Raw genomic sequence first — 12,268 nt, 5'->3', positions numbered from 1 at the left:
CTTTGGCCTTGACAGAAGGTTTTAACTCGGAGAGAACCCCGTACGGCACTCTCTGGCATAGGTATCTAAACTGCGCGTATCATACTGCAAGTTTGACGCGTGAATATGAGCTATGGCACGCTTTGCCAACTCTCTAGTACGGGCAATTGCTAAATGAGGTTGGAAAACGTAAATATCGAATCGAGGCGGCAAGCTCTTAGCCTTTTAAGTGGGGCGCCTCTTTTGCAGGAACCCCACATATTGCCATATATGACGACACGACAAGAACCGTGAATCACTTGCTCATCCTCTCGTCGTTTCCCATCTCACCTTTTCCCTCTCCGCTTCACCCAAGTCGGGAATTATTATTTATATATAAGGTATTCAAAATGGTGCTATACTCTCTGCCAACGGTCGAGGACTGTGCCAGCTTCTCTAATACTGTTGAGCCATATATCAACGAGTTCTGGGAGCTGCCTGTTTCAATTATCACCCGTGTCGGCGTCTTCATCCGTGGTCAAGATGGCCCGACTCTGCTTGACTCATACGTCAATACAAACCCGCTAGTTCTCGGGTTTGCGCTGTCTCTCTTAATGGGCTGCATATTCTTCGTCGTGTCAGAATTCAACGGCAACTATTCGCAGGTTGATCGCTGCTGGAGCCTGCTGCCAACACTTTACATTGCCCACTTCAATCTCTGGTCGCGGCTGTCGGGCAGGCTAAGTCGTCGCCTAGATGTTGTTCTTTTCTCTAGCATAGTTTGGAGTGTAAGTCCGGAACAGGCCTCCCGTCCGGACATGATCAGGATAAGTGTTGACTCGAAGACAGGCCCGGTTGACATATAATTATGCACGCAAAGGCGGCTATTCCGTGGGCTCTGAGGATTACAGATGGTAAGGCATCCGTTCAGTCACGAAGCAATGTCTGATCTCATGCTAACCCTAATAGGGCCATCGTCAAGAAAAACATACCAGCATGGTCATTTCGCTTGCTAAACTTGACATTCATTTCCTTTATCCAAAGTGTTCTGCTTCTCGCGCTGGCCGCTCCCGCCTACACCATTCTTTTGGCAAGCGACATTGAGCAGAGCATGACGGCGGCCGACTGGGCATTTGCTTCCGTGGAGATTGGCCTTGTCATCGTCCAGTGGTTCAGTGACGGACAACAATGGAACTACCAATCGGCCAAGCGGCAGTATCAGCAATCTGCAAAGGTGCCTGCTGGGTTCACCCGAGCTGCCATGGATCGCGGTTTCATCGCTGAGGGTCTTTGGGGCTACAGCCGGCACCCAAATTTTGCGGCCGAGCAGGCGATATGGCTTGTTCTATACCAATGGAGCTGCTATGCGACCAGCTCTCTCTACAACTGGGCTGGTGTAGGCTCAGCTGGCCTTGTCATGCTCTTCCAGTCCTCAACGTGGCTGACTGAGTCAATCACGTCTGGAAAGTACCCCGAATACAAAGAATACCAGAAAAAAGTCGGCACATTTGTGCCCACGAGCACAACGGCATATACGGCATCAGTCGGCCACCCACAGGTAATCCGGGCTAGCGAGCTCGCCAGGAGGCCACAGGAGAAGGCAGCAAAGTCCAGCGGTATTCAGACGAGGGGATCCGCCGAAAAGAGATGAAACCGGTGAAACCGGAAGGCCGCGCCGTTATTAGCAAGCCACGGCTGATGTTACCCCTTCCCGGATACGTTCGCAGGCCGGACTCTCAGCATGCTGACATATTATTATTGCGTCAACTGGGCAAATTTGCAAAGCGGCAGTGGCAAATATGCCAGCCTGATACACGTAGCCCAGAGCTTAAGGATTTAATTCAGATTCGTCAACGGGCTTTTTGGACTAGGCCAAGCCGGCCTCGCATCTTATACGGGACATCGCCGCAAAAAGTGCGTATCCTACCTCAAGATTCGGTCTTGTCGCTACTTCATTGTTAATGCCGACCGGCATCTATTAACAGATTCTCGAATCCACCCGGCTATTGGGGAACGCCCGGCCTTTGTAATGGCCCCTTTCGCCATGTCACTGTGCAAATTGGCCAATTTAGGGAGGCTGTACTCGCTTCAGTGACTGCCTGCCTGCCATTAGTCTGCTAGTCATAGCTTTGCTGGTTTTACTCCGTAGTAAAGATCTATCCCTGAGGCTAGGTGCCAATGGGCTATTTATGGCAATAATTGTTCTCCACAAAACATGTTGACTCAAACTCATATTATCTCATGAAATCCCTTCTTGCAGAGTTTGAGTATAAGTTTGCCTCTGGGATAATTCTTACTCAACAAAGCTCTCACTCTCTTTTCACAGAACTCTCACTTCTTCCTCACGGAATATCACTCTACTCTCACATCTCCAAACCACAGCCAAACACCATTTTTGCCATATATACGCAATCTGCCAATATGCACCGAGAGTACTTGCTCATAATGATCAACGACTGCGCCGACGATTATCCCTCGAACACCCCTGGAGAGGTTTTGTCTGCCACCATGACTTGCCCTACGTCTTCCAACGTGTCTTCGCGTCGCAGCTCCATTTCGACAAACAGCGTGCTAGCATCAGACATTTCTTCTGTCGTTGCTCCTCAGTCGCAACGACCAAAGCTGCAGCATTCCAACGACCCTCTCTCGCGCGCCTACCCGAAGCCAGAGAGGGAACTCGATGTGGCCGAGGCCTTGACGCGCACGCCCCCAAAATGGAGCCTAGGCTACTGGACGAAGAATGCTCGCGATATGCCGGCACCTCCTACATCTGTCTCGCGAAGAGGCCTGGAAAAGGCGAAGCAGGAGCTTCGCAAAGCACAGCTTGATATGTCGCAACAGAGATCTGCGCGATGAGCTTGCCAGGGGGGACCTCAGTAACAACATTATTATGAGGACGTGAAAGCTCGCCCTTTATGCCCTGAACTCGCGACAACGTGGCAATAGCAGATAATTCCGGTCTTCGCATGGGACTCCAGTCACCACGGTCGATAGCGGCCTTTTGACCTGGCCAGGCCGACAAGCAGCCGGCGCAGAGGTCGGAGGTCTGAGCGGTAACTGAGATTGGGGACGGGGGGAACTGGAGACTAATTGATTGGAACGTAATTTGTGTCGGTGCAGGCGTCGACTGTGGGAGCAAGCTCCAGTTGTGCGGTCTCAGGCAGCGACCGCACAGACAGCTGTGGAGATACACAACTTCGATTTAGCAAGCGCATTGCAATAAACTACACAAGAAAAACAACACATAAAAAAAAACCGACGAACCATCTCCCCATGTGAAACGCGTCGTGAGATGTACTCCGTACTCGCCAACCATTACTGTATCCGCGCCGACAGCGATACCCCGTAAATGAGAGTTGCGATGAAGCCCGCCAGGTTCAGCAACGTTGAAACCCCGTGGAGCTTGCCGAACTCCTTGTTAAGAGCCAACATCTCCTGCGAGTGTGGCGCAGGGTCATAGCTCTTTTTCCCATCTTTTTGTTCTGGGCAGCACATCAGCACAAGTTCTTTGCGGAAAGCTGGTGGTAATCTACGTGACGAGCAGTCGACTCACCTTGTGCCTTTCTCTCAGTCATGCACTTCTGCGTTGCCGGCAGCAAAATTATCAGGTTGGCCAATCCGCTCACACACATAACAGACAATGGCACCAAGAAACCAAGGCGATTGGTAGGGTTCAGGACACCAGCGAGGCCCGATTGGGTGTGGTTGGGGCCGCCTCCTGGATAGGTCAGTGCCATGAAAACGGGAATAGCCGATTGCATGGAGAAATATATCGGAAACAGTCTATTCTGCACAGCGGCGAACTGAGGCCGCGACAAGACCTTAAACTGGGTGAATCCATTGATAAACGACTTTTCTGTCAGCGAAACGGCGCAGGGCAGATCAAGCCTGGACTCATGCAGACTTACGTGAAAAAACGTAGTTCCTAGCAGTGTTCCATACCTAAGGTGTTGGATCACAATGTCAGCTTACGGCTGCAGAATTCCTGCAAGTGCCAGAGCAAGACGTACGAGATAATATGATAGGGGGCAGGTGATAGAAATATTGAGCCCGTCGCCATCTTTCTGTATAATCTGACGTAAGAAGGGAATATATGTGAATGGAATGAGATCTGGGCACAATTAGGAAACCTATGTTCTTATGACGAATTGAAATGTGACATCGAGACAACAGACAATTCGCACCCAAAGCGAAATAGGTTGCGTAGCCATTCCTCGGAGCTCGGACCAAAGTTATGACAGTCACGTGCTTTCGCGACGTCCCCCCCTCAGCTTGACCCGCATCGCTGCCTGCTGGTGTAGACCCACTTCCGACTACTCACCGGCACCTTCCACAAACGAGGTTCAGCTAATATCAAGTAGCAGCTTACCTGCTCGAGCAACCACCACATTGAATCCAGTAGCTGTGAGCACTCATTCTTCTTACATATCACGCATACAAGCACGCGGACGTCATGGCGGACAAGGAGGCCACCGTCTACATTGTCGATCTCGGCATCACTATGAGCGAGTGTTGTGGCGGCCGCACGGAATCCAACCTGGACTGGGCCATGCGCTATGTCTGGGACAAAATCAGCACTACGGTAGCTGCTTCGCGCAAGACATGGACTGTCGGCGTATTGGGCCTGCGCACCGACGAGACGCGCAATCCGCTGCAGGGAGAGGATGGTTATGAGAACATCGCCGTCCTGCAAGAAGTCGAACCCATGAGCCTGACGTCGCTGCGAGCTCTGGGCAGTCGCATTCAACCCAGTTCTACCAAAACCGGTGATGCAGTTTCTGCCATTATCGTGGCCACAGACATGATCAGCAAGGCGGCGCCCAAGCGACTCAAGTTCAATCGCAAGATAGTCTTAGTGACCGACGGACTAGGTCCGATTGACGGCGACGACTTTGACGATTTGGCCTTTCAGCTAAATGAATTGGACATACAGCTAATCGTTGTGTACGTTCACTACCCAATGACTATTGTATATTTTTCAGAGATTGTGAACAAAGCTGACAGGTCGCTTCAGGGGCGTTGATTTTGACGACGCTGAATTTGGATTCAAGGAAGAGAATAAGCCTCCGCTAAAGGTAAGTGCTATGCAGCGTGGCAAGGATCATACACCTGCTCGTATTACTTCGTTCGATCTAACATAAATAGATATACAATGAAAACCTTCTTCAGAGCTTGGTTGAAAAGTGTAGCAGGAGCGTGTTTGGCACCATGGCCGAGGCTATCAAAGAGATGGACAGACCGAATGTAAAGCCTTATCGGCCGTACAAAACCTACGATGGGCCCCTGACCCTTGGAAACCCAGAGAGCTACGAGAGTGCTCTATCGATTGAAGTAGAACGGTTCTTCTTAACCAAGGTGGCTCGTCCTCCTCCTGCAACTACCGTAGTGGTTAATACGGAAGCCGATGGAGCCACTCAATCAACACCGATAGATCCAATGGGCGGCATAGAGATTGGCGGCTCCGACTTCTCCAAGGTTCAAAACACACGCGTGTATTCAGTCATCGACCCCAGAGCCCCGGGTGGCAAGCTGGAAGTCGATTTTGACGAGCTCGAAAAGGGCTATGAATACGGCAGGACGGCGGTGCATATCAGCGAGACTGACCGCAACATCACTCAGCTGAAAACACTGAAAGGGCTTTCTATCGTTGGCTTCATCAGCCAGGACAATGTGCGAGCATCTTTCTTCGTTACTTTCTTTCGTGGTGCTCTAACATTCGCTTAGTACGAACCGTTTCTCAATATGGGAGAGAGCTGCATCATATTACCCCGGAAGTTCAGTGAGCAGGACGAAGTCGCATTCTCTGCGCTTATCCATGCAATGATCGAAACGAAGACATACGCCGTCGCCCGGTTTGTTGCCAAGGATATGAAGGAGCCGCAGCTGCTGCTCCTCTTCCCAACGGTTGCAGAAAACATAGTATGCTTCTACGACGTGCCGCTTCCTTTCGCTGAGGATGTTCGCACATATCCATTCCCGCCGCTGGACAAGGTTATAACGGCCACTGGCTCTGTATTGTCAAAACATCGACTTCTCCCCGACGACAAACTCAACCAAGCCATGAGTGATTATGTCGATGCTATGGATATCTCAATGTTTGGAACAGACGACGAAGGGTAATCAGGGCCAATGATCCGACGTGCTTTATATACACCTTTGAGATCTTTTCTGACACTGCCTAGGCAACCTGCTGAATACGTTGACCTTGCCGATAACTATTCGCCTATTATATATCGCGTCAATAAGGCACTCGCCTTCCGAGCCGTCCATCCCGACGAGCCCTTTGTCCAAGTGGACAACGAATTTGTGACGCGGTTCGATCATCCACCGCAAGAGCTCGTGCGTCAGGCGAAGTCGCAGATAGAGTCCCTGATCAAAGTAGCCGATGTGAAGAAAGTGCCACCCAAGGCGAAGGGCAGAGCCTCCCGCAATGCAGCGGCAAACAAGCCCTTGTCGGGTCTAGACGTCGACGCTCTCCTGGGAACACCTGCCGCCGCCAAAAGCGGGAAAGCCACCAAGATTTCAAAGGAAAATGCCATCCCTGAATTCAAGCAGGCGCTTGCTGGCACGGTTGACGTCAAGCAGATTAGTGATCTTACCGCGCAAATGGGTGAAGTTGTGCGATCGCTCATTACCAGCAGCACGGGCGACATCCATTACGCACGAGTGGCCGAAAACATGCGAGTTATGCGTGAAGAGCTCATCAGCCTGGAGGAGCCTGCCTTGTACAATCAGTTCACAACCGATCTCAAAGCTCAACTGGTAGCCGAAGAGCTGGGCGGTCCGCGATTGGAGATGTGGTGGACAATTCGGACGTCTGGCCTAGGCCTGATCACAAAAAGCGAATCTGACGAATCCGATGTCACTGATGAGGCAGCACGGGAGGTAAGATACAGGTGACGTCGCTTGCTTGTTGATGAGTTGGCTATTTGTGAAACTGACGCTCTGTTCCAATAGTTCGTGCGGCAGTTCAAGCCAAAGGAGGTGTAGGATACTGTCAATACAAATTTCGACGCTTGTATTATAATTTACTGTTCTATCGAAAACGAGGGGGCTGTTAGGAAATTATTGGAGCAAGTGGACGTTTTGCTGGCCAAGACGCTGGGTTTTCAAAGAAGCGGCAACGGAGATGCTGCTTGTCAACGATCTGTACTATGTTCGGTCACTCTTGATGCAAATACCTGTAGCGACTCACCTGTCATGTTTGCCAAATTGCCGTTACCTCTCGGTCTGTGCATAATTTCTGGCCAGCCGCCTGGCACGTCTGTGTGTACTAGACTGGCTGCCTGCTTTCCATTTCCCCAAGCGCGCTTTGCGCAACGACGATTCCGTAGGCGAACAGGACGCTTGTGCACGACTCTCATCCTATCCTAATCATATCTCGCAATTACAGGTTGCAGTAAGGTCTCACCGAGCTACGCGGCGAAACGAGACGCAAGATGTCCAAGGCTTCGCTGGCTGTACTCTCACTTCCGGACCACGGTTTCATCAAAGTCAACGCACCAGAGGCCTAGCATCTGTCGCAGCCCGCCATCGTCATATGAACTAATCTGTCGCTATTAGTCTCACGCGTATATATATGTGTGTGTATTTAATGACTTCATTTTCTCACTCCATTTGTCTTTAGTGGCATCGGTCGTTCCTTATTTACAATCTGGTCACTTTCTAGAGCGGGGCCCGGCTCAGTACAGCTTTAACCCTCAAAAGCAGTCAACAAACAGAAACCATCAACATCTGGCATCACCACACAAAAACAAATGATCCGGATAGAGCCCGAGACGCTACATCCGTGCTCATGCTTCACTCTGTCTAAGATTTAATCAAGCCTTCCAATTACTTTGAAGCCTGAGACATCAACGCGAACTCTTTTCAGGCTTAGCCAAGGTGACTCAAAACTGATGTTAGCTTTATGTGCATGTCCTCCATCTCGTAAATTTCGGTTCGGAAGGACGCAGGGCGCGGTCAGGAAGCCGAGCCATCCGACTTGGGTCATGTCTCTTTAAATTTACATTAAGAGGCTTCTCAACTCGCCATATCCGTCGATGTACTAACCTGCATATTAGATTGAACGACGCACACGTCCACCATGTCAGAGCGGACCCTATACGAACGTGTGGGGGCCCTCAATCTTTTGGACAACAGCGACACACAGGTTCCTGAGACCCCGGTAGTACTGCCTCTTTCTAATAAGCACAGCTGGCAAGCTCAGCCGAGGAACGATCTCAAATGTGGCGAGTCTTATAGAGGCAGAAAGATCTCGTTCTGTCCGTGGAACATTGTCACTCATTACCACGAATGGTTCGTTGGCAAAAAGAACGGCGAGCTCATCCGCCCGTATTTCGATGCAACCGCGCTCCTCCGGTGTAAGCTCTGGGACTTCTATTATGTTTGGCACCCAGCAAATGCCAAAAAGGACTGCTATGCCATTGTTGTCCCTACAGATCAGCTTGAGGATCTTATTTCCCGCATCAGCGAAACACTGGACATCCAGCTTTCCATCCCAGCTGGTGTGCATTCAGTGAAATTCCGGGTTATATTTGGCGACTTTGGCACGCCGCTGCCAAGGTTTCTAGGCCATGCATTGGACCCTGCCGCTTTCTCCAACATGGTCAGCAATATGCCCCCCAGCAATCCACGGGATTCTGTCTATGACATGTCACGCATTTCCCCGCAAGCTCAAACATCATATCTCAGGAAGGTCGATGGCCTGTTTGAAAACCACGACAAGGCCCAGCGAAAAAAGAACAAATCGGCAAAGAGTCTCCAGAGGACCCTTTACCAGCGGAGGAGCTGGGGGAGACAGACAAAACGTGTGCAGCGATATCTTGGGCTGCGTGATAAACGCGGCAAAGGCAAGCACCCTCGGACTTTCAAAACCTATCGAATGATACCCTAGGGAAACAACGGATGACTGACTACCTACTCCAGATGGTTCTGACGTGTTAAAAGCATTGAACCATGGAAAACCTACAACCTGTCTTGCCGAAGGAGGCGTGATATTTGTGGCAATGGACATTGAATCATATGAATTCAACAGTCGGATGGTGACAGAAATCGGGTTCGGAATCTTGGACGCGAACGATGTAGTAAGTGTGGCCCCCGGAGAACAGGGAAAAAAATGGCTTTCTCTTGTCCGTGGGCGGCACCTCCGCATCCGAGAACACGCACATGCCGTCAACCGAGTTCATGTGCAAGGCTACGAGAACAATTTCAATTTTGGGTGAGTCACGCTATGGACTAGGCTTCAGAAACGCATTAACTGACATCGGTGCATTCTGCATGCAGCGCGTCTGAGTTTGTCAAGCTGAACGATGTCCCCCAGTTGCTCGGAGAAATACTTCAACCGAGCACTCCTACAGGCGAGCCCAGACAGGTCGTACTGGTTGGCCATGGTATAAGCAGCGACCTCGAATTTGTGAAACATGTTGGCTTCGATATAGCCAGGGATGCCAAGTTTCTGGAGATTGTCGACACGCAGGACATGCATCGGCATCTCCGCATGTTGCCCCAGCAGGTAAGTCTGGCAAGGGTCTTAAGCGATCTCGATATAGAGAGCAGCTTTCTACATAACGGAGGTAATGATGCGGTCTACACACTGCAAGCCATGATCGCCCTCGCAGTAATGCAGCGGGATGCCAGCCTCCGAAGACATCACGAGCGACTACAGCCAAGGTAATAATTGCCAGCTCTGTCCAAGCCCGTGCCAGTAGCATGTTTCGACTGACAGCCTTTCAGTTTTCAGCCTGATCCTTCAGTTGGGGAGGGAGGTTGGGACACCAACGGGGAAATGAGCGACGGAGGGTATCCGGAAAATGAGCCAGAATGGAAGGACGAAGCTCCTGCTCCTGCTCCCGTGTACGAAGCTGTGTACGAAGCCAAAGTCAAGCAACCCAAGCCAATTGTCAAAATCTCAGACGAGGAAGCAGAAGCACGCTGGGGCGCCCAAGAGCCGGTCGACTGGCCCTCGAATTCGCCACAGCAAGCAGGCTCATCATTTGAAGGAGTAGAGGGCGAAGAGGACCTGATTTGGCTTTAGGCGGCCATCCGTGGATGTCTGGGCCGAAATGATTGACAATAGAGGAATGAAGCAAGGGAATGTGTAGCCAGATTATGGAGCAGAGAATAAGAGCACAAACTTGTGCTCCGTCATATGTGATGCTGTGTGAATACCGCGGCGTACTTAGTTGTGCTTCCAGCATGTTGTTCACCGCCGTCGTCCTTCCCACCCAAAGCAGAGCTACAAGCCCAGAACCCCCAAAAACGCCAGTGCTATGAAGTATTTTTTGCGTTCGTTGTTGTTACATCTGTATATGAAAGATTCCTTGGCAGCCAGAGGCTAGCTCATTGAGGAGAGCCAAACTGCCTTGTCGGCGGCACTAGTCTTATGAGGCCTGCTTCTCCAGCAGCTCCTTAGCTTCGTTGACCTTCGTTGCAAGGTATGGGCTGCCGCCACGATCGGGGTGGTTGAGCAGCATCAGGTTCCGATGAGCCTTGCGAACTTTGTCCTTTGTGACGGCCCGCTCACTGTAGATGACCGTCAGCACTGGAAGAGGTGTATAGGTGGGTGTTCGTTCTCTCGGGCTCACTTCAATGACAGGATGAGCGTAGCCTCCCGCTTAGACATCTTGGGCTCAAAGCCACCTTTGTAAAAAGCCTTGCCTAAAGCGCCGACACCGCCGCGCGACCGTCGCCATGCCACCAAACCTGCTCGACCCTGATAATGCGCGTTAGCGGAGAATAAACGGGATGCTGTCGCAAGATGCAGGGCGCCGTTGACATACGAGAAAAGCCGCAACGGCCACGCCTGTCCCTATAGCAATTGTGGAAGCCATCGTTGTACCGGGGGAGGGAGGTAGACAGTATGCTGGCAGAGGGGAATTCTTTCTACGGCTTCGGAGACGAGCGACAAAAAGTCGATTCGCAATAGGCGAAAGAAAAAACGTCGACTGCGCAAGCCGATTGGCCGGGCGGTCGTAGCCACACTTTCAGCCACACCTTTTTATTTGCGTGATAAGACCGATAAGGCCCCACCAAAAATTGGCGAGAACTTTTTTTTGTATCGGCAAAAAATCAGACCTGGCTCTCCGCCATTTTGTCCTCTCTTCTGCAACCACGACCGGAACAACCCAAAACAAGTGTAAGACGAGACCGTCTCCACAACCGGCAAGATGAGGTAAGAGATATTGGCATCTTCTGTTGAGAATAATAGGAAGGAAGGGTGCATGCTAACAGTGTTTCTGTGCAACAGAGTCGAGACTTGTTATTTCTGCTCCCGGTAAGGATATGCTGGAGATGAAGTTGGACAGCAGCTCGAGATGGCGAGGGAGAAGGCTAATACGAATACAGGCCCACGTACCCGGGCAAGGGCATAATGTTTGTGCGAAACGACAGCAAGACCTTTCGATTCTGCCGGAGCAAATGTCACAAGAACGTAAGTTGCTAGACGGTGGACGAGATGAGTTGGAGAGGGAGAGCGAGCAGAAAGAGGAGAAAAGAGCAAGGCGCTAGGTGGACGAACACGGGATGACTGCTGATATCGATTGATCCACGCTTTCTAGTTCAAGATGAAGCGCAACCCCCGCAAACTCAAGTGGACCAAGGCCTTCCGCAAGGCGGCCGGCAAGGAGATGTTGGTCGACTCGACGCTGCTCTTTGCGGCACGCCGCAATGTGCCGGTGCGGTACAACCGGGAGCTTGCGACCAAGACGCTTTCTGCCATGGACCGCATCGCGGAGATCCGGCGTCGCCGCGAGCGCGCATTCTACAAGCAGCGCATGTCGGGCAACCGCAAGCGCGAGCTGCTGGCGGCACGGAAGCTGGTTCTGGAGCATGGCCACCTGCTCAAGGAACTGCCGAAACGGCCGATCCACAACAAGGTGTCGCACAAGGAAAGCGAGAAGCAGTCGGAGCTGCTGGAGGAGGACGAACTGGAGGAGAGCTTGACCGCCGGCAAAATCAAGGCACGCAAGGTGGTGCGGCAACGCATCACGGCCGACGGCGACTTGGAGCTCGAGGAAGAGACCGTGGCCGACGTCTCTGGCCTGCTGGACGACGAGGACGAGGACGAGGACGAGGGCGAGGACGACGACATGGACATGGACTAGAGTGCAGGCTTGGAACTGCATCTCGCGCTGCATTATTCCTCTCCCATTGTGTTGTGTTTCATCCGCTTCTGCATTTATCTGCACAAAGTCGAGAAGAAAAAAAAAGAGGGAACAGGCTGGCGGCGTTTTGGGCGTACATTCATCCGTAAGGAACAGTTTGGGGCGATTCCCACGTCTTTATTTTTTTTTCGTTTTTTGCTCGTTTT

At 51.5% G+C, this 12,268-nt stretch overlaps 6 protein-coding genes across 6 annotated transcripts; 5 read left to right on the top strand and 1 right to left on the bottom strand.

The window, feature by feature from the left end:
- Nucleotides 1-368: 368 nt before the first annotated feature.
- On the top strand, nucleotides 369-1,609 carry CMQ_7505 (duf1295 domain containing protein; the record flags this gene model as incomplete). The annotated part of the gene is made up of 3 exons (XM_014314510.1): nucleotides 369-746; nucleotides 808-872; nucleotides 928-1,609. The coding sequence occupies 3 exons, from the start codon at nucleotides 369-371 to the stop codon at nucleotides 1,607-1,609; spliced, it is 1,125 nt and encodes a 374-aa protein (XP_014169985.1).
- A 770-nt stretch (nucleotides 1,610-2,379) lies between these two features.
- Nucleotides 2,380-2,814, top strand: CMQ_7384 (uncharacterized protein; the record flags this gene model as incomplete). The annotated part of the gene is made up of 1 exon (XM_014314389.1): nucleotides 2,380-2,814. One exon carries the CDS (start codon nucleotides 2,380-2,382, stop codon nucleotides 2,812-2,814), a length of 435 nt encoding a protein of 144 aa, XP_014169864.1.
- Nucleotides 2,815-4,411: 1,597 nt separating this feature from the next.
- On the top strand, nucleotides 4,412-6,948 carry CMQ_7482 (ku family DNA-binding protein; the record flags this gene model as incomplete). Its single annotated transcript, XM_014314487.1, has 6 exons — nucleotides 4,412-4,902; nucleotides 4,973-5,033; nucleotides 5,104-5,628; nucleotides 5,683-6,074; nucleotides 6,141-6,843; nucleotides 6,916-6,948. 6 exons carry the CDS (start codon nucleotides 4,412-4,414, stop codon nucleotides 6,946-6,948), a joined length of 2,205 nt encoding a protein of 734 aa, XP_014169962.1.
- Nucleotides 6,949-8,044: 1,096 nt separating this feature from the next.
- On the top strand, nucleotides 8,045-9,994 carry CMQ_7436 (qde-2-interacting protein; the record flags this gene model as incomplete). Its single annotated transcript, XM_014314441.1, has 3 exons — nucleotides 8,045-8,768; nucleotides 9,318-9,472; nucleotides 9,701-9,994. 3 exons carry the CDS (start codon nucleotides 8,045-8,047, stop codon nucleotides 9,992-9,994), a joined length of 1,173 nt encoding a protein of 390 aa, XP_014169916.1.
- A 346-nt stretch (nucleotides 9,995-10,340) lies between these two features.
- CMQ_7486 (mitochondrial chaperone) lies at nucleotides 10,341-10,790 on the bottom strand (the record flags this gene model as incomplete). The annotated part of the gene is made up of 3 exons (XM_014314491.1): nucleotides 10,341-10,482; nucleotides 10,545-10,672; nucleotides 10,740-10,790. The coding sequence occupies 3 exons, from the start codon at nucleotides 10,788-10,790 to the stop codon at nucleotides 10,341-10,343; spliced, it is 321 nt and encodes a 106-aa protein (XP_014169966.1).
- Nucleotides 10,791-11,126: 336 nt separating this feature from the next.
- On the top strand, nucleotides 11,127-12,062 carry CMQ_7741 (ribosome biogenesis protein rlp24; the record flags this gene model as incomplete). Its single annotated transcript, XM_014314746.1, has 4 exons — nucleotides 11,127-11,131; nucleotides 11,207-11,233; nucleotides 11,305-11,389; nucleotides 11,517-12,062. The coding sequence occupies 4 exons, from the start codon at nucleotides 11,127-11,129 to the stop codon at nucleotides 12,060-12,062; spliced, it is 663 nt and encodes a 220-aa protein (XP_014170221.1).
- Between the last annotated feature and the right edge of the window lie 206 nt (nucleotides 12,063-12,268).

The sequence above is a fragment of the Grosmannia clavigera genome (genome assembly GCF_000143105.1).
Source record: "Grosmannia clavigera kw1407 unplaced genomic scaffold GCSC_173, whole genome shotgun sequence".
Lineage (NCBI taxonomy): Eukaryota > Fungi > Ascomycota > Sordariomycetes > Ophiostomatales > Ophiostomataceae > Leptographium > Leptographium clavigerum.
This window is presented reverse-complemented; position numbering and strand designations above follow the sequence as displayed.